Source organism: Biomphalaria glabrata, chromosome 6 (assembly GCF_947242115.1).
Source record: "Biomphalaria glabrata chromosome 6, xgBioGlab47.1, whole genome shotgun sequence".
NCBI classification, from domain to species: Eukaryota; Metazoa; Mollusca; class Gastropoda; family Planorbidae; genus Biomphalaria; species Biomphalaria glabrata.
This window is the reverse complement of record NC_074716.1, coordinates 44,420,550-44,439,791: the sequence shown is the minus strand read 5'-3', so window position 1 is coordinate 44,439,791 and position 19,242 is coordinate 44,420,550. Positions and strand designations below refer to the sequence as shown.

The window sequence follows — 19,242 nt, the reverse complement described above, 5'->3', positions numbered from 1 at the left end:
AATCTGATGTATTCCCCGTGTTGGATACAATGCTCTGTGTACGTCACAATATACAGAAGTAATTGGGTTTTCAATATAAAAATCTTTTATTAATAAAAAACTCTGATTCTGATTACAGATTATAATTCAATGAATAGTATATGAGTAAAACTCGGCAGAGTGGGGGGGGCGGTCCAATAAATTTTTAAAATCACAGCTTGCAAACAGAATCAATTAAATATCTATATGATTAAAACGTGTTATTGGTCATTTTAACCGATCTTTATATTATGTCGTTCCCCTGTTTTCCGATTGGGTGGGGGGGGGGGGGCGAATACATATACTGCCATTCGCACCTAAACCCTTTGAGTGGGGGGGGGGCAGTCCTACTTTTATGGGGAAATCATAGTTTGTAAACAAAATTAGTTGAATATCTATATAATATAAGCTACGTATTGATATGTGAACCCATTTGTATATTAAGTCGCACACACACTATAATTTGAAATTTTATCATTAGTAAATATGAAATGAAAAAGGGTTGTACTAGGTGGAAGGGGCGATACATGGAATCGCCTTCGCCCATCTGACAAACCAATGCTTTTTCTTTTTGAATTATAGTTAAGAAATTACAAAATTATTAGAAAAATCTGTCATTAATATACTTTATATGTGCTATAAAATAAATTCTTATATCGAGTCGCACAACCCCTATTCTTTAATGCCAAATGCAATCATTAACAGAAATTATAAAATGGAGCGAGGATTAATCGTTTTCATTCTACTGCCCCTCCCCTTTCCAGACGAAAACATGATGTTTTAAAACAAAATAGTCAAATATGATGACAGAGTTTATGTAATTTCACATAAATTTATCACAAAAAAAGACTTTGCTTTGGAAAATTTAGAATTCATACAAATTTTTCTGAATAAGAGTAACAATTGAGATGAGTTCTGAACTCAAATATTCTTTTCCTAGTAGCCTTTTCCAACCTTTACTCAATCTGCTATTTTTCTAGTTAAATAAATTTGGGAATATAGCTCATAATTTATGCTTCAATCCTAAAAATGCAAACAAATTTAGAGTACAGTCTAATTGGTCCACTTAATTTCTCCTCCCACTTCCGAAACGTTTCGATAGAGCTTTGAGTTATAGTTCTGTAACAAAACAAAGTTACAAACATGCTTATTGAACATAATGTATCACTTACAAATGTACTTTAAAAAAAAAATTATTATTCTAATTGTTTTTTTCGTTGGCGATCTTCAAAGCCTAAATCTAAATATTTGGGGTATCTTCAAATTGTTTTATTTGCAATGTAGTAAGGGCCTTTCTAATTCATATTAGAATATTTTTTCAAGTAAAACATTATTGAAAAGGTCATTTTTTAATAGGATGAATAATGAACTGTAGATGTCAGGAGAATGCGTTTCAGCAGTGAAAAATGTAAGAAAACGCTTTTGGCGCCGGGGCCTTGCCCCGAACCCCACTGATGAATAATTAGCTGTAAATGTCAGGAGAATGCGTTTCTACAGTGACGAATGCAAAAAAAACGATTTTGGCGTCAGCCCCGAACCCTACTAAGGAGCCTTACAGCACTCCCCCAGACCCCCATACTATCAAGAGAAAGGGCTCAACATGTCTGTCTTTTTTTTTCTTCGCAAGAAACACGGCTTTTTTTATTTCTCATATATATGCTGTACTCACGTTTATGCATAGGGTTATGGTTTACAGGGGGTTAGGGTTTGGAAAAAAATTGCCCCCCCCCCCCCCCACGCCAAAGTTCTGAATCCGCTAGTGTATAACAGTGGGCTGATTGTAACATAGAATTTTGATACATCTTCTGAACTTAAGAACTTATTTCAAAAGATAATGTAAAGTGTTTTTCCTAATAATACAGCCCACTGTCTCTGAATAGTACAAATGATAAATGTTTTTATCAACCCAAATTTTGAACTTTATAGGTTATAAAATGTCTAGTGAAACAAATTTCATAATGATATTAAATTGTTAGCAAATCTTGTTACTTTTTCCACACACTGTATGGGTATAAATGAATCAAGCTTGGTATATTATAGTACATAAAACTAGAAGCTTATCCAAACAAATAGTTTAAGCTACTAGATGTAGTCTTCTATATATTTTATTAATTGCTTCATTGAAGTTATCAATTTAGAGAGTTTGCATTTTTTAATAAGCATCATTTTTATATCTGCTTATAGATTTATTTCTATATTTAGACTGTTGTTATTCAAGAGATGTAAACTTTTTTTTTTTTGTTTCATTTATTTTGACAGAGATTTCCAACCTTTTATTTTCGTGACAGAACCTTATTATTTGAGAACACTACAAGTACTGTAGCATTGAAATGTTATTTTCTAGGTTCTACAAATTTGAATACAAGGTTTAGTTTTAGTCCTAAACAAATCCCTATTGTCTTTTACATTTTTTTTTCAAGTAGGCCTCAAATATTTTTTTTTTTTTTTTTAGCTTTATAATATATATGTTTTTACATTACGTTTTTTTTTAAACTAATCAAGTTAAGGTTAAGTGTGTATAACTTATGAATAATACATTGAATCATAAGCTTAAGATATTCTTTCCACTTCCAAATATCAAACAGCATTTTTTTTTTCAAATTCTGATCAAAATGGAGTTTTTAAAAACAGTTTATTTGCTGATAATTTTTTACACAAACAAGGGCTTTAGATTCAGACTTAACATTTAATATGCCTCGTCACTTGTAAGTATGTCCTACACATTGAAAGGGTCTGTTACCTTACTGACAAGATCTGTGAACATTACTTTCCTAATTCTCCTGCAACTTGTCTTTGATTAAGTCAACATACTATTAATTCTGTATTTTCATTAATATTTTATCTTTTGTTGTTTTTTTTTTGGAAATAGATGATGAGGGCATCAATGTTGAAACTGTTTGAAAAGGTCATCATCACCAACATTGGCTTTCTGGTCACTGGACATCACTGCCAAATTCAACATGATGGTTATTGAACATCGCTGTTAACTATGAACTGGTTGCTTGTCATCACTTACAACTAATTTCTGCTAGATATTGGTTGTCACCTCCAGCTAAAACAAATCAAGAATCACAAAAGATAAGAATGGGTTGTTGTTTTGTTCTTTGTTTCATTTTAAAAAAGTGTCGATACAAAACCAGCTGTGATCTCCATGTTTTCTTCAAGTGTAATTGATCTGCTTACCAGAGAACATAATATGAAGGTTTTGAATCGCCTATTTGTTTTCTTTTCTTTACCAATCTCAAAACTGTTTTGTTATATAAGTTTTGGACATGAACCTAGAAATCAAGATAATGGCCTAACAAGGGATGCTGGGGAGTGTGGTGTTTGAGCAATTGAAATAGCAGTCTGAAGCACATACCTCAGGACAAGGCAGTCACTTTGGTGTAATATTACTGTTTGTTAAATTAATTTTTCTGTGTCTAAAATACAATAAATGGACCTGCCGCTCTCTTGCTATACTGCTAAGACTAACTGCTGACCAGAAAAAGTGGAGGAATTAGGTTGTGAGTCACAGCACTCCTAAGACAAAAGTATTGGGACAGATGGTGATGATAATGATGAAACACAATCAGTAATTAGATCACTTGTAGCTAACACATTACTGTCAGGAAAATGCATTTCTCAGCACTATTAGTGGTGACACAATTGTGTCATTTTTCTGGCTGACTGTGTATTTATTTTGTAATCATTCAAGTTAGGATTTTGTCTAATGATGATCTTTAAATACAATCTTAATCATACTTTAAATAGTGATTTTGAATTTTAAAAAAATCTTTTTTTTAATGAATCACTTTCATTTATGATGAATTATATTTTGCGACATCCTAATATATTTTTTGAATAAATTAAGATATTTTCAAATAATAATAAATGAATAAATATGTTACAGGTATTATGGCTATGTAATAGAAGATTATAGAATGGAAATACATTTTTATTTGAATTTGGTACATTTAGATTTGTATTGTCAATAAATTTTTTATGTGATATCATTTTGAAAACCTTACATCTAGAATGTTAATTGTCCAAATGTTAAGGAAAATTTATTGAAAGCTATCATTTCATTTTTTAGAAGAGGGATGTGGATTTTTTTACCTCTTGTTTACAGCACAGACAATCTTTAGTTCTAAATGTTATTTCTTTTATATTTGGCACTTTTTTTTTTACTATTGTACAAAACATATTCTGTAATTTCTTGTCTACTGTTTGTTTTATAGAAATATATATAGAGAGAGAACATAATTCAAAGATAAATTAATTATTTAGATATTTTTACAAACATTTGAAATTATTTTAAGTCATTGCTTAGGATGAAACTTCTACTCTTTCAGAAATTGCTTGATTGACATAATGAAAAACTTGAACCAGTGTATATTTTCAACAACCAAAAAAAAAAAGCTTTGAACTTTCTGTTTTTGTATTATTATTTTTTTTTATTATTATTTTGTAAAGTTTTTGCTTGTTTCTTGTCAACTTTCCAAATATTATGTAAGAGAAGAATTGTTCTCATTTTAAGGGGGGGGGGGCGGCGATTTTGCAGACGAGCTGCATTTTTTTCCCATTGAATTGAAAATTTAATTTTATCTTTTAGTTTTAGTCTAAAAGTGGTGAACTATTGAAAAGACATCTCCCCCCCCCCTTCCAGGTGATCATTGTAGAAAATCAAGCTGTGTTTACTTTCTAATATCATTAGTAACAAAAAAATGTTTCATGATATTTAGTAATAGCAGTGTTTAACCAAATCATGCAGTGTTTAATTTCCAATATAATTACTAACAAAAAATATTCTACAGTTTTTGTTTTTTTTATTCCATTCCTGTTTGGTTTTATGATTACATTTTAGCAGCTTTTAAAATGTAACTCCAAATGTGTGTACTTAAAGAACATTTCCAAACACTTAATTTATGTTCATATAGCTGCATCATAAACCATCAAAATCAAATGTTACATTCTGAATATGCCTCACATGCAATATGTTTATGGTGCATAAATATTTTACATAATAACTTTAATTGTCCACTTTTGTGACCATTGCTTGTTTGTTTGTAACTGTTTTACTTTTATGTCATGTTTTTTAACTCAATGAGTGCGGAGCGTCTATCCCATAGACGGTCTGTCTGCCCTAAACGCACGGAACGTCTATCCCATAGACGTTCTTACCCTACCTTTGTTTCGTTGCATTTTTAAATTAAAAATTTTAACTAACAACAGTGGAACTATTTTTAATTTATAAAAGAGTTCTTCATCCTTTGTTTACATAGAAATTAGAAGCTTTTGGCTTTATTTAGACATTTATTTATTACTTTTTTTTACAATGTAAAAAAACGTTGCCATGACTACGCTAGTCCAAGACACACCCACAATGTTGACTACTGAAGAAACTTTATAATTATTCTAAAAATTATCACAAATAAATAGTAATAATGAAGAATTTGATCTAGATTAGATTCAGGCTTCAGGTAGGTCTAAATTTAGCGTATTTATATGATTATATGATATATCTATATTATTAGTATTTAGATCTAAATCTATTATTGTCAGTAGGCTAGGTGTAGTCTGTAGATCGAGATTGACTAGATCTAAGCTTTTATCTCTAGACTTGGACTCTAGATCTAGATATATCTTTAGATCTAAGCTTTTGGTAAATAAAAAGAAAGGAAATGGTAGATCTACATCCAATAATCATCTACTGTGGGCATTTTTTCCCCATTTTCTTTTTTTTTTTTTAGTATTGTTTATCTGTAAAAATCTACAACATCATGGCTATGCTTGTCCAAGACACACCCACAATGTTTACTACTGAAGAAGCTTTATTATTGTTTTATTTATACTTCTATGAATTGTAATAATGAAGATCTTGATTAAGATTTAGCATAGAATGAAGCAGACTTGGACATTATTAGCATTTAGATTTAGATCTAGATCTAGTATTGCCTTATATGCTTAGGCTTAGGCCTTAGCCTTAGACTAGGGCTAGGTCTTGAATGTAGATCAAGGTTGACTAGATCTATGCTTTTATCTTTACACCTTTGTAGATTCCTATAGATCTAACCCTTAGATAAATGAAAACAACAGAATTGGCAGATCTAAATCCAATATTCATCCACCATGCTGGGCCTTTTCTTGGTATATTTTCTAGCAATTTTTTTTAGTATTGTTTTTTGGTAAAAATCATCACCATCACTATACTGGTTCAAGTTGCACTCCAAAAGGTTTACTACTAAATAAAAGTAAAATATAAAACTATTCTAAATCCATAATTTATCACAAAGGAACAGTAATAATGATCTATTCGATGTCTAAATCTTAGGTAAAATGAATTAGGATTTTTATTGTCCTTCATCTAGTTAGAGATTTAGGCTTTGATCTCTCGCTAGCCTATGTCTTGCACTGGTCTAGTATTAGAATGAAAGATGTTCTATGCAAATAAAAAGAAGACAAATCTAGATCTATATCCCATTGATTCAAATGTACATAATATTTGAGTGCATTTGGTTGATAGATTTAGTGCTGGTATCTATTGTTATTGGTAGTAATGAAAAGCGCAATAATTTTCACTTTTTTTTCTGACTAAAAAACCAGGTAAAAATAATAATATAATCAATGATTCATCATCTTTTATTGACTATTTTATCACATTTCTTTTTGAAAATATCACAAAGGAACAGTAATAATGATCTATTTGATGTCTAAATCTTAGGTAAAATGAATTAGGATTTTTATTGTTCTTCATCTAGTTAGAGATTTAGGCTTTGATCTCTCGCTAGCCTATGTCTTGCACTGGTCTAGTATTAGAATGAAAGATGTTCTATGCAAATAAAAAGAAGACAAATCTAGATCTATATCCCATTGATTCAAATGTACATAATATTTGAGTGCATTTGGTTGATAGATTTAGTACTGGTATCTATTGTTATTGGTAGTAATGAAAAGCGCAATAATTTTCACTTTTTTTCTGACTAAAAAACAAGGTAAAAATAATAATATAATCAATGATTCATCATCTTTTATTGACTGTTTTATCACATTTCTTTTTGAAAATGCTGTAAATAGTCTAAATATGCTGTTTCAACAGTAATACAAAGAACAAAATCTAAATTTAGGTCTCAAAAGTTCTAAAGTTGGCATCCATTTTTTTTTCTGAGTGTCATATTATTTAGATTATAATTTGTATCTTATATTTAAATAGAAAAATGTTTACATTTTCACATTCTCCATTCATTTACCTTTACTTTGATACCAAATTTGTTACTATAGCATCATTGGTACTTAAACAATAAATTTTTGTTTTAGCCATGTTTGGAACATTTTCTTATTTTTTTAAAAAAAGTAGCATTTTTTTGAAAACAAAACACAGCAGTCAAAGAGTTAATGAACCATTGCTGACACCAAATGTTAATCTAAGTGCCTGTTTTAATATTTGTATCACATATTGGTTGATCAGCTAAAATCATTATATTATTTCATTTTTCAAAAGTATGGTATAGATATTGGAGTTGCTTCAGAGTGCTTTCAAATCTGCAATATCTTGTTATTCTATATAGATCTCTGTAATGTTTTCATATCTTTTGTCCACACATAAATGTGACATTGAAACCAAAAAGTCTTTCCCTCTCTATAGCAACATTTTCTGATCAAATAAATCTAGTACCGGTAGTATTTCTGATAGTTCCATTAACAAATGTATGAAACTAATTGAACTATTATATTTTGGCAATAAATTAAATGTAAACTCATTAACATTAAAAAATATTTTTAATTATTTATTTATGTATTTAATATTTATTTAATATGTATACATTTCATTTCATACTTTAACATGTCATACATATTGAAAAAAGTAATAGTTCAATTAGTTTCAAATGTTATTAGACAAGATTTTATAAATAGTTCATTCTCTTATAGGATTGTAAAGACCCAGCTGCAACCAAACAATTTTGTCAGTAGAATTAATGCATCTTCAGAACGCATTCTAATGGCTTCTATTGTCTGACGTATTAAGGGAAGCTTTCTTAGTTCCATAAAGATTTTATTTCATAAAATGTTTGAAAGCAAATTGAATTCCTTGACTGTGTATCTACTGAGCATCGATATGCTGGAGTTAGTTTCATGCAGACAGAAGTTTAAATAGCTGGCAGTGATGTGAAAGGTTTTTTCATGCATTGTAGCACCAAATGCTCTTTGCATACCCTCAATACAAAAACTTGCCTCTTTGTATTTCTCACTGTACTCTTTACCAAAAGAAATCACTTTCTGTCTTTCAAAAGTAAATGTGGATGTAACTTTATGATGTGTAGGAGATATAGTTTTATAGTTGTTAAAATTTTCTATTCATTTTTTCTTGCTGCCCTTTTTGGCTTTGTGACCTAAGGTCACATTGGGAAATCACTGAACATCTTGTCGCTAAATCTGTCATTTGTTTTCAGTTTCATAACATCCTGACTTGTATTTTTTTTAAATTTTATTGGAATATCTTTAATGACTCATCTTTATTGCTTGGAAATGTTTGTTAAACATTTTGTATTTATCATAAACAAGGAGCCTCATTTAGTATTCCTGTAAAATACTAGAACAAACACAATGTCAAGTGATTTAGAGAACAACTTTAAAAGCAACCAACCCAGGCAAAACTAGATGGTAATTAAATGATGAGTTTAGTCTAGCTATTGAAATATTTCATTAGATTTAACATTGATCTAATTTTGTACAGTAGCTTTATGAACACTTTCAAGCATCATAGGAATGAATGGAATGACTACTTTCAAGTGTTATAGTATCATGCCTTGTTATAGTATCATTTATCTTTAGGTTTGTGTTTTGGTGAATAGTAATTAGGGTCCTATTGAAACATTTTTCTATCAACCAGAGCCTCTGCCTACAGTTACCTGCTTAAGGCTTTTTAAAAGATATTTTTATATAAGATAAATTCTATGTATAAAATTATTTTAAAATGAAATCATGCATTTATGAGCCTAGTCATTTTTTTTTATTAAAAACAAAATATATATAAAAGATTGAATGAAACTGTGGTGTTATTTTTGTTTCTTTTATTACATTGTTTTTGCATTTTCAAGACAGAAAAAAAATCTCCAAATTGAATTCTTTCACTTCTTTGCTTTTACTATCAGCAGTTACTAACAATACTCTCATTCAAGATTCATTGATACATGATTTATATAACCAAAAAAGAAGTTTAAAAAAATACCCTTTGAAGACCTCGCTTTTATGTAGAAGGGAGAGCACTGTTCAATCGCTGCAATATTGCAAGGCTTATCTTCCACTAGCTTTGTACAATCTAGGTCTTTTGTTTGAAAATTTATTATGACTATTTCAATAACTAATTGGTTAATTTGTTTTGTGTTGTCATCGAGAATTAACAATTGTGAAAAGTTTCAACTTGATCTGAAAATGACAAGTGAAAGAAATAACTTAACAGATTTTGACCAGTCAGACGGAGTAAGCTGATATAAGCCTCGTTATTATAAAGATTTCAAGTCAGTGTTAAGTAGTAAAATTTCACAATAATACATCAATCAAATTCATCAATCATTAAAATAACCAGAAATCTGACAATTCTTGAGTGTTTCATACCTCAAGGTGAGACAAAATAATACAAGTAGGTAAACTAGATGTGTAGGCCTACGTGAGTACATGTTGAAAGCTGGCTTTATATTTAACTATGAAAACTTAACTAATGGAGATTTATAGACATGGCGAAACACTTTAAATAGCTCAGCTTTTTTGGTGTCTCAGGTGTACAATCTAAAGGAAGTGCTGAGGAGATTTGGTTTTTCAAGAGTCTATGCCCGTAGTATTGTGTCAACATTCTCACGACAGAATCAAACTTAGACTTAGATCCTCCCACGCCGTTTGGCACATTGCGCGGCAAGCTGACTCCACAAAGATCTGTCACCGGCAATGCCTGAAGCCTCCTCTCACCTGGTGTCCACTGCTCTGAGGTCCTCCATGAAAGTGTGGCGCCAAGTTATACGAGGACGTCCCTGTTTGCGCTTTCCTCGAATTGCATCCATGTCTTCGCAACTCTTGGTCGCATGCGTAGTTCATTTTGTCGGAGGACATGTCCCGCAAACCTCACGCGACGCTCTGTCACAACGTCTGATTGGTCGACTCCCGTTTCAGTATAGGATTTCCTTGTTTTGTTTGTAGCACGAATGCTTTCAATATGGATGAAGCATTAGTGTGGATACTGTCAACATTATAGCCCATTTCCTTTTTATTTATTTATTTGGTTGGCAAAACTGAAATTAAATATATCGTCCTTGACATTGGTTATCCTGAAACTACCTATATAAGCCTACACTCTAGGAGTTAAATTCGGATGCATGATTCAAGGGGCGAGCCCATATTCATTTATTCTGCTTCGAAAACATAAACCCACGTGATCACTACTCAATAATACAACTCTTAAACAAACGCGCGCACATTCCGCATAGGATACAACACACGCAAACATGTGTATACAATAACATACAGAGGGAGGGGGGTCACACGCACACATGTGATACAATAACACACGGGGGGCCACACACACACGTGATACAATAACACACACGCACACATGTGATACAATAACACACGGGGGGCCACACATACACACGTGATACAATAACACACACGCACACATGTGATACAATAACACACACACGTGATACAATAACACACACGCACACATGTGATACAATAACACACATGCACACATGTGATACAATAACACACACGGGGGGCCACACACACACGTGATACAATAACACACACGGGGGGCCACACACACACGTGATACAATAACACACACCGGGGGTCACATGCACACATGTGATACAATAACACACGCACACATGTGTGAAGATATATGTGTAAAACAAGAGTGTGAGCTAGGACTAGGTTTGATACAATAACACAGACGCACACATGTGTGAAGATATATGTGTAAACAAGAGTGTGAGCTAGGACTAGGTTTGATACAATAACACAGACGCACGCATGTGATACAATAACACAGACGCAAGCATGTGATACAATAACACAGACGCACACATGTGTGAAGATATATGTGTCAAACAAGAGTGTGAGCTAGGACTAGGTTTGATACAATTAACACAGACGCACACATGTGTGAAGATATATGTGTCAAACAAGAGTGTGAGCTAGGACTAGGTTTGATACAATTAACACAGACGCACACATGTGTGAAGATATATGTGTCAAACAAGAGTGTGAGCTAGGACTAGGTTTGATAGTAAATGTATGAGAAAGAAAATTGTTTTTATAAAGGTTCACAAACTGCGGCTCGCGGCTTTTGACTCCCTGGCTGCGGCTCTTCTATTAAATGTTTAGTGTAGGCATTTATTAACTTACCTTGTTTTAGACAAGTAATATTTTTGAAAAGCAAGCCTACAGAAAAGAGGCACATTAAAAAAAAAAGCAATAATAGTAAAAACAGTCAGTCGCAAACATGTGGGGCGGACTGGTTTCAAACTAAGCCCTGGCATTACCATACCATCCGGCTCACTAACGGATTTCCATATGATGTTCATCTATTGTTACCTGCCCTGATAATACTTAAAGCTTTGATAATGCATCCATGATCGAAAACTGAACGCGAGCACGTAAAAGTGGGTTCAGAGAGGTCTAATTGAACGTATTGTGTTTCTGTATCTGAATAGACTGAGAGGTCTAATGGAACGTATTGTGTTTCTGTATCTGAATAGACTGAGAGGTCTAATGGAACGTATTGTGTTTCTGTATCTGAATAGACTGAGAGGTCTAATGGAACGTATTGTGTTTCTGTATCTGAATAGACTGAGAGGTCTAATGGAACGTATTGTGTTTCTGTATCTGAATAGACTGAGAGGTCTAATGGAACGTATTGTGTTTCTGTATCTGAATAGACTGAGAGGTCTAATGGAACGTATTGTATTTCTGTATCTGAATAGAATGAGAGGTCTAATTGAACGTATTGTATTTCTGTATCTGAATAGACTGAGAGGTCTAATGGAACGTATTGTGTTTCTGTATCTGAATAGACTGAGAGGTCTAATGGAACGTATTGTGTTTCTGTATCTGAATAGACTGAGAGGTCTAATTGAACGTATTGTATTTCTGTATCTGAATAGAATGAGAGGCTATAGAAAATTTCAGTTAGTAAAAACGTTTGAATAGTGTATTTAATAATAATATTTAGAAACTCTTTAAAAAAAAAGAAAGTTGAAAAAAACTATGTATTATAGTAACTTGTTCTCTGCGAATAGAGCTAAGAAAAAGGTCTTAAGGCAAATGATGTGAAGCTCATCTTTGAACTTTGATTAACGAGGATGTAGTGTGGCCAGCACAACTTCACATAACCATAATTACTTTCTCAAACTAATGCGAGGTTGTTTTTTGTTGTTGTTGTTGTTTTTATTTAGAGATATCTTAAAATGGCGACATTGAGAATTCTAACGTTGTCTACCACCCAAACGTGAGACCCTCTCAAATGACAAAAGTGTGAGGTTTAGAAAGTTGGAGTTTATTGATTGATTTCTTTGTTGTTTTTTTAAAGTCAGGGATTTCAATTTAATCCATTTCAACGAGCCTAAGTGTCCAATATTAGATCTATATTTAAGTCCGTTTCTTTTTTTCTCTAAATGTTTTAAAGGGTGACGATGTCGCCGTAGTTTTGAAAGACAGTACGTCAACAAGCATATAAACCTTTCTTTATGTTATTCATTAAAACACCAGACGACTGATAAAGTCAATACTGTTAAAATAATTTTTTTTATCCAGTAATTACTAGTGAAAATAGAAATTATATACAGATAATACAGGCTTCGTGTGTCTGTACACATAAATGCTTTATGCAAACAGTGGTAGCTAGCTTGCGGACTGTTAATGCATACGCCTTTTAAAATTAATTTTTATATATTTGGATAGTATATACTTATTAAGCTAATTGATAAGCCCCCAGGATGTGAGGCTACGAATCATCTTTATAGTGTCTCTAAAAGTTTGCGCAGACTATTATTTTTGAAAAGAAAGGCTACCCTTCAATTACCAATAAGAAACCAATCATCATGAGGCGTTATGTAGGCCTACTTTTGTTTGTCTTTTACGATTGACTTTTATTGCTGTCGCTTGCACAGTGCACATTTTATTTGTAAATAAAATTTTGGTTATCGATCGTGTTTGCCGTTTCATCGATTCTACAAAATGTCATTGTTATTAAATTATCTATTAGAAGGAGTATTGATTTGCAAAATTGATAATAGATTTAAGTTGTGTCAGCATTAATTGAAAGATTTGCGAGAGGGTTTTGTTCTCTGCACTTTAGTATGCGCATGCGTAGAGGCACTCTTTTGAAACGAAAACATCAATGATGGAACTGCGGTGACGTACAACGGTAGGCCTTTTTATTCCATTTTTGGATGTTCAATGATTCAGAAACTTTCTAGATTTAAGAATACATGAGCGGCTTGTCATTGGAGGTCCTTGGAGGCGTCACCTGTAGTTCTACATAATAAAGCTTGCATTCGAGTCCTAAGATTAATGAGAAATGCAGTATTTCCCGTGGCTACGCAGCCCCACCTGCGAACCTACATATTTTGCCACCTCCAGGGCAAGCATAACCGTTCTCCGCCGGTGGTCAATTAAGATTTTCTTTTCGCCGTCTACGCTGTCCTCGGCAGCGGATTTTCTTTTGGTCTCCAATGTGTATCCCGCGGCCTTTGTAGGCCTATCTCTCCAGCTGTCTCGTTATGAGGCCACATGCCGCATAACCTATGCCAGCTAAGGCAAATTGGCACCTAAGCTGGTCTTTAAAGCGTTTCCGTGGGACACCTCTGACCACCTTTTAGCTCATCAAAAAAAAATTTCTTTTGGCAGACGTTCGTCCCCCGAACGGGATACGTGCCCTTCCCAGCATTAGGCCTACTGTCGCACCATGTGTAGCTCTACACATATAAAAAAATATTAAAATATATGCCTGCAGTTCTACACATATAAATAAAAGATGCTACTATGTGCCTGCAGTTCTACACATATAAATAAAAGATGCTACTATGTGCCTGCAGTTCTACACATATAAATAAAAGATGCTACTATGTGCCTGCAGTTCTACACATATAAAAAAAAAGATGCAACTATGTGTCTGCAGTTCTACACATATAAATAAAAGATGCTACTATGTGCCTGCAGTTCTACACATATAAATAAAAGATGCTACTATGTGTCTGCAGTTCTACACATATAAAAAAAAAGATGCAACTATTTGCCTGCAGATCTACACATATAAATAAAAGATGCTACTATGTGCCTGCAGTTCTACACATATAAATAAAAGATGCTACTATGTGCCTGCAGTTCTACACATATAAATAAAAGATGCTACTATGTGCCTGCAGTTCTAGACATATAAATAAAAGATGCTACTATGTGCCTACAGTTCTACACATATAAATAAAAGATGCTACTATGTGCCTGCAGTTCTACACATATAAATAAAAGATGCTACTATGTGCCTGCAGTTCTACACATATAAATAAAAGATGCTACTATGTGCCTGCAGTTCTACACATATAAATAAAAGATGCTACTATGTGCCTGCAGTTCTACACATATAAATAAAAGATGCAACTATGTGTCTGCAGTTCTACACATATAAATAAAATATGCTACTATGTGTCTGCAGTTCTACACATATAAAAAAAAGATGCAACTATGTGCCTGCAGTTCTACACATATAAATAAAAGATGCTACTATGTGCCTGCAGTTCTACACATATAAATAAAAGATGCTACTATGTGCCTGTAGTTCTACACATATAAATAAAAGATGCTACTATGTGTCTGCAGTTCTACACATATAAATAAAAGATGCTACTATGTGCCTGCAGTTCTACACATATAAATAAAAGATGCTACTATGTGTCTGCAGTTCTACACATATAAAAAAAAAGATGCAACTATGTGCCTGCAGTTCTACACATATAAATAAAAGATGCTACTATGTGCCTGCAGTTCTACACATTTAAATAAAAGATGCTACTATGTGCCTGTAGTTCTACACATATAAATAAAAGATGCTACTATGTGCCTGCAGTTCTACACATATAAAAAAAAAGATGCAACTATGTGTCTGCAGTTCTACACATATAAATAAAAGATGCTACTATGTGCCTGCAGTTCTACACATTTAAATAAAAGATGCTACTATGTGCCTGTAGTTCTACACATATAAATAAAAGATGCTACTATGTGCCTGCAGTTTTACACATTTAAATAAAAGATGCTACTATGTGCCTGTAGTTCTACACATATAAATAAAAGATGCTACTATGTGCCTGCAGTTTTACACATATAAAAAAAAAGATGCAACTATGTGTCTGCAGTTCTACACATATAAATAAAAGATGAAGCTATATGCGATGGATTTTTTAAAACTTTGAACTTTGATCTACATAAAAGTACTTTAAGACGTAATCATCTTCTTTTTTGAAGTAACGTCTGTATCATATAAGATAAGATAAGATAAAATTTTTGAAATCAATAAATCAACAAAGATAAGTCAAACTACTTTATTTATGTATTCTTACTAGTAGTAGTCACTACTCCAAGAAGCAGAAAAGAATCTAGTTTGAAAATATAAAAAATACTTTAAAAAAAAACAAAGCTAGTATTGAGTGTAGGCTTATCATATCAACTAGTTTGGATCAGTCATGTAGTTAAATTTCTAATAGATCTAGACAAACAATAATAAATCTGTGCGATTAGAAATGTTTTTACCAAATGTTTTGTTGAGTGCAATTTGATGTTTTTGGCTTCCTAAATACGCTATGATCATATCACTTGTTTGGAAAAATTATAAAAGGGGTGGGGGAGAAATGAAGCTGGTATTTGTGTAAATGTTACCGCGATCGCTTTTTAAATGCATTTAAAATTTTCGAACTTCTCAAGCTAACACACTGTACCAACGAAGTGCTTATGAAAATAAATGGTTTTGTAGTTATCTATTGTTAGCTCTACACGAAGTATAAGGGGAGGCTATTTCAGCTTATACCGGTACATTCTTTCCCCTGTTCGATACCATACAAATAACAATAGTTAGTTAATGGACTAAATGGTAAATTATTTTATTGATTCTTGTTTTGTCGTGTACAATAAATGATTGAGCAAAGTTTCAACTTATTACGAGAATGGGTGTGGGAGAAATAACGTCTTTGACTTTTTACCAGACAAAGTGAGTTGATATAAGCTTAGTAAAAAAAAAAATTAATTATACTATCTGAACATACATAATTGGAGAAACACATATAATTGAATAAGACTTTCTTTCCATAAATCACCTACTTTGACTAACGTAACCATGTCTATGCTTTATTACGCGTGCTTCAATATCATCGTTTGATTTATAATTCAATGATCTTTTCTTGTAACCTTTTTAAGGTGAAGGCAGACAGGAACATTTGTTAAAAACAATTATATACACACAAACAAACGCCCCTCCTACTACTGTTCTACACACACGCACACACACATCCCGCAAGTAGGTCTACTGTAGCACACTCAGAAACACATGTGATCATTAAGTTTTCTAAGCTATGTTTTATTGTACAACTAGGGGCGTAGCTTTCAGGGGACCAAGACACTACTCCTTACCCAACACCCAGTATTATTAACTATTTTAAATCTATACATCAAAACGAATCTTAAACTGTTACCTTTTCATTTTAATGAATGTTAAATGGGGGAAGTTATTTTTTTCCGAAATATTTTTTCTACGCCCTTGTGTTTAATATAGACTCGACTGGCCTAAACTATAATTATATTTACTAGGCTGAAAAAACAGCTCACGTTTTAACTGGACTTTAAAAACAACAACTCTTGAAACACGAGGACAAGGGGATTGCCCACCGTGTCCGACCCCTCTCGGCTCTTACACCAATTTAATTGACAGGTCTTCCAACCACGTGACCAGGTATCGACTACATTTAATGAAGTGGAGTCTCTACCTTAGGGATATTGTTCTTCAACACCACCACTAGCGTCATCATGATGGTCTGTGCTTTCACCTGTTTGTTGCTCTCTGTCGTGTGTCTAGCTGTCCAAGTTTCAGGTAAGCGTCTGGTCATCGATTTGTAAACCTTACCTGCTTATTTTTTTTTATATAATCTTATCTTATCTTATAGAATACAGAAGTTACTTCAAAAAAGAAGATGATTACGTCCTACGCGTCATACATCTAGTCATGCATGTTAACCGTTAACCAATGACTTAAATTCTGCCAAGTCATTGGTTTTCCAGTCTAGCTCAGGCAACCCATTCCATGCTCTAATAGCACTAGGGAAGAAGGAGTATTTGTGCAAATTCGTCTTAGCATATGTGCTTTTATCTTTGTTTAGATTTTGTTTTTGTATTTGAAGATTTATAACAAACGATTATTATCTTAGAAAATAATGACGTGCTTCAAAATAGATAATTAATTACGTTCTTATTTTGAATATTCTTTATATTTGACTAAAGTAACCCTATTAATGAAATCGAAAAAATTCGGAATGCTTCAAGACAAAAGAACTCAAAGTAAAGTGGGGAAAAAAAAACAACATAAAACACTAAACCATTATTTAAAGGTACAAAAACACAACCTAATAAAATACTCTAGTTAACGCTCACGATTACATTAGTCATTGGTTTTCCTGGCTAGCTCAGGCAACCCATTCCATGCTCTAATAGCACTAGGGAAGAAGGAGTATTTGTACAAATTTGTCCCAGCATATGGGACGAGGAATATGTCTTTATCTTTGTGTCTGAGTATTTTATTAGGTTTTGTTTTTGTATTTGAAAATTATGGTTCAGTATTTTATGTATAATTGCTACTTTACTTTTAAGTCTTCTGTCCTTAAGGCTTTCTAAATTAAGTGATTTTACTAAAGATGTTACTCTAGTCAAATGTTAGTAGGCTTAGCCTTCTAAATTATATGATAATAGTATATCAAGGGAGTAGATATTCATAATTCAGTTCGATGAAAATTAAACGTTTCAATGTATAGGCCTAGCGATCTAAAAAAAAAATATGTTCTACTTTACATTAATCCCTTGGGCATCAGCCTCGTTTTCAACGAAATACGGTACATTTGCGTCATTAGTAGGCCTATTTTGGATTGAGAATGGACGCTCCCTTTTTTTTCAGATGTAAATATTGATGAATTGAAACGGATTGAGGAATGTTAAAGTTTTAATATACAGGCTCAGCTATGTTTTAAATAGAAATCGGTTGTAGACTAAACTGTTTCTTTACAGTTCAACTCTGTAGTCAACGAGGTACGTTATACTTGTCCTACTCAAGGATGCTGAAAATGGGCGCTCCCCAACCCTAAATTCTTTTTTTTCGTTGAGGGGTAGGGGAGCTAGCAGTTGTGAATATTTGTTTAAATAGGAGATGCTTCTCTAAACAAATTGTTTAATTAGACGATACTATGCTAAAACATTTGTTTCAGTTATTTAAACGATTCTTTTTGTCTCATTCGCTATGGACTAAATACATTGTTCATCCTTCGTTCCTTAAAGAGTGAAATTAACGCACGGGTACCTCAAGAAAGGTTTCCTTGTCTGCACATACAATTAATTAGTTAAGAGAGGGATATAGCAATGCCATCTTAATATACAGACAAACATAGGGTAGAGCGACATAGTGTTTTGTTTTGAGCGCTTTCATTATGTGAGCATCTGTATGGTATGCACTTCCGTTTGTCGTTTAGGTCCATGGCGCCCCCACTTTGCGAGTACTGTGACTCTCACCTCACCGTGGAACATATCCTCGTTGATTGCCCCAGATACCAGGATGTCAGGGCGAAATATTTTAGAGCCACTAATCTAAAAACACTATTTAATAATGTCGACCCTGGGAAGGTACTGGGCTTTATTCGGGAAGTGGGGCTATCTACGAAGATCTGATTTCTGAATTTGTGAACATGCACTATTTACATTAGATTTTTACCAAATATTTAAATTTTTACTACCTTTACTATTTTAACTGTGAATAGACCTTGATTTTAATTATATGACTGTATAGAATCTGGCCCTTGTTGTTTAGAGAGAGAGTAGTCCTTAAGGGACTGCAGGCACGACATGGCCTAAATTGTGCCGATGTGCCTCAAATCAACAAATCAAACAACAAATCAAATCTAGGTCCATGGCCCGATCTTGTGTTTCATCTCATTTTGTGCATGA

General features: G+C 33.0%; 1 protein-coding gene across 4 annotated transcripts in view; it reads left to right on the top strand.

Annotated features, from left to right (window-relative positions):
- Nucleotides 1-9,045, top strand: part of LOC106057486 (tyrosine-protein phosphatase 10D-like) — a 90,772-nt gene extending 81,727 nt beyond the window's left edge. For all 4 annotated transcript variants that reach the window (XM_056031704.1, XM_056031706.1, XM_056031703.1 and 1 more), the window contains one exon: nucleotides 2,888-9,045. In XM_056031704.1, coding sequence (XP_055887679.1) covers nucleotides 2,888-2,919 — 32 coding nt within the window. In that variant the 3' untranslated portion in view covers nucleotides 2,920-9,045. The remainder of the gene's footprint in view (nucleotides 1-2,887) is intronic.
- Nucleotides 9,046-19,242: the final 10,197 nt, after the last annotated feature.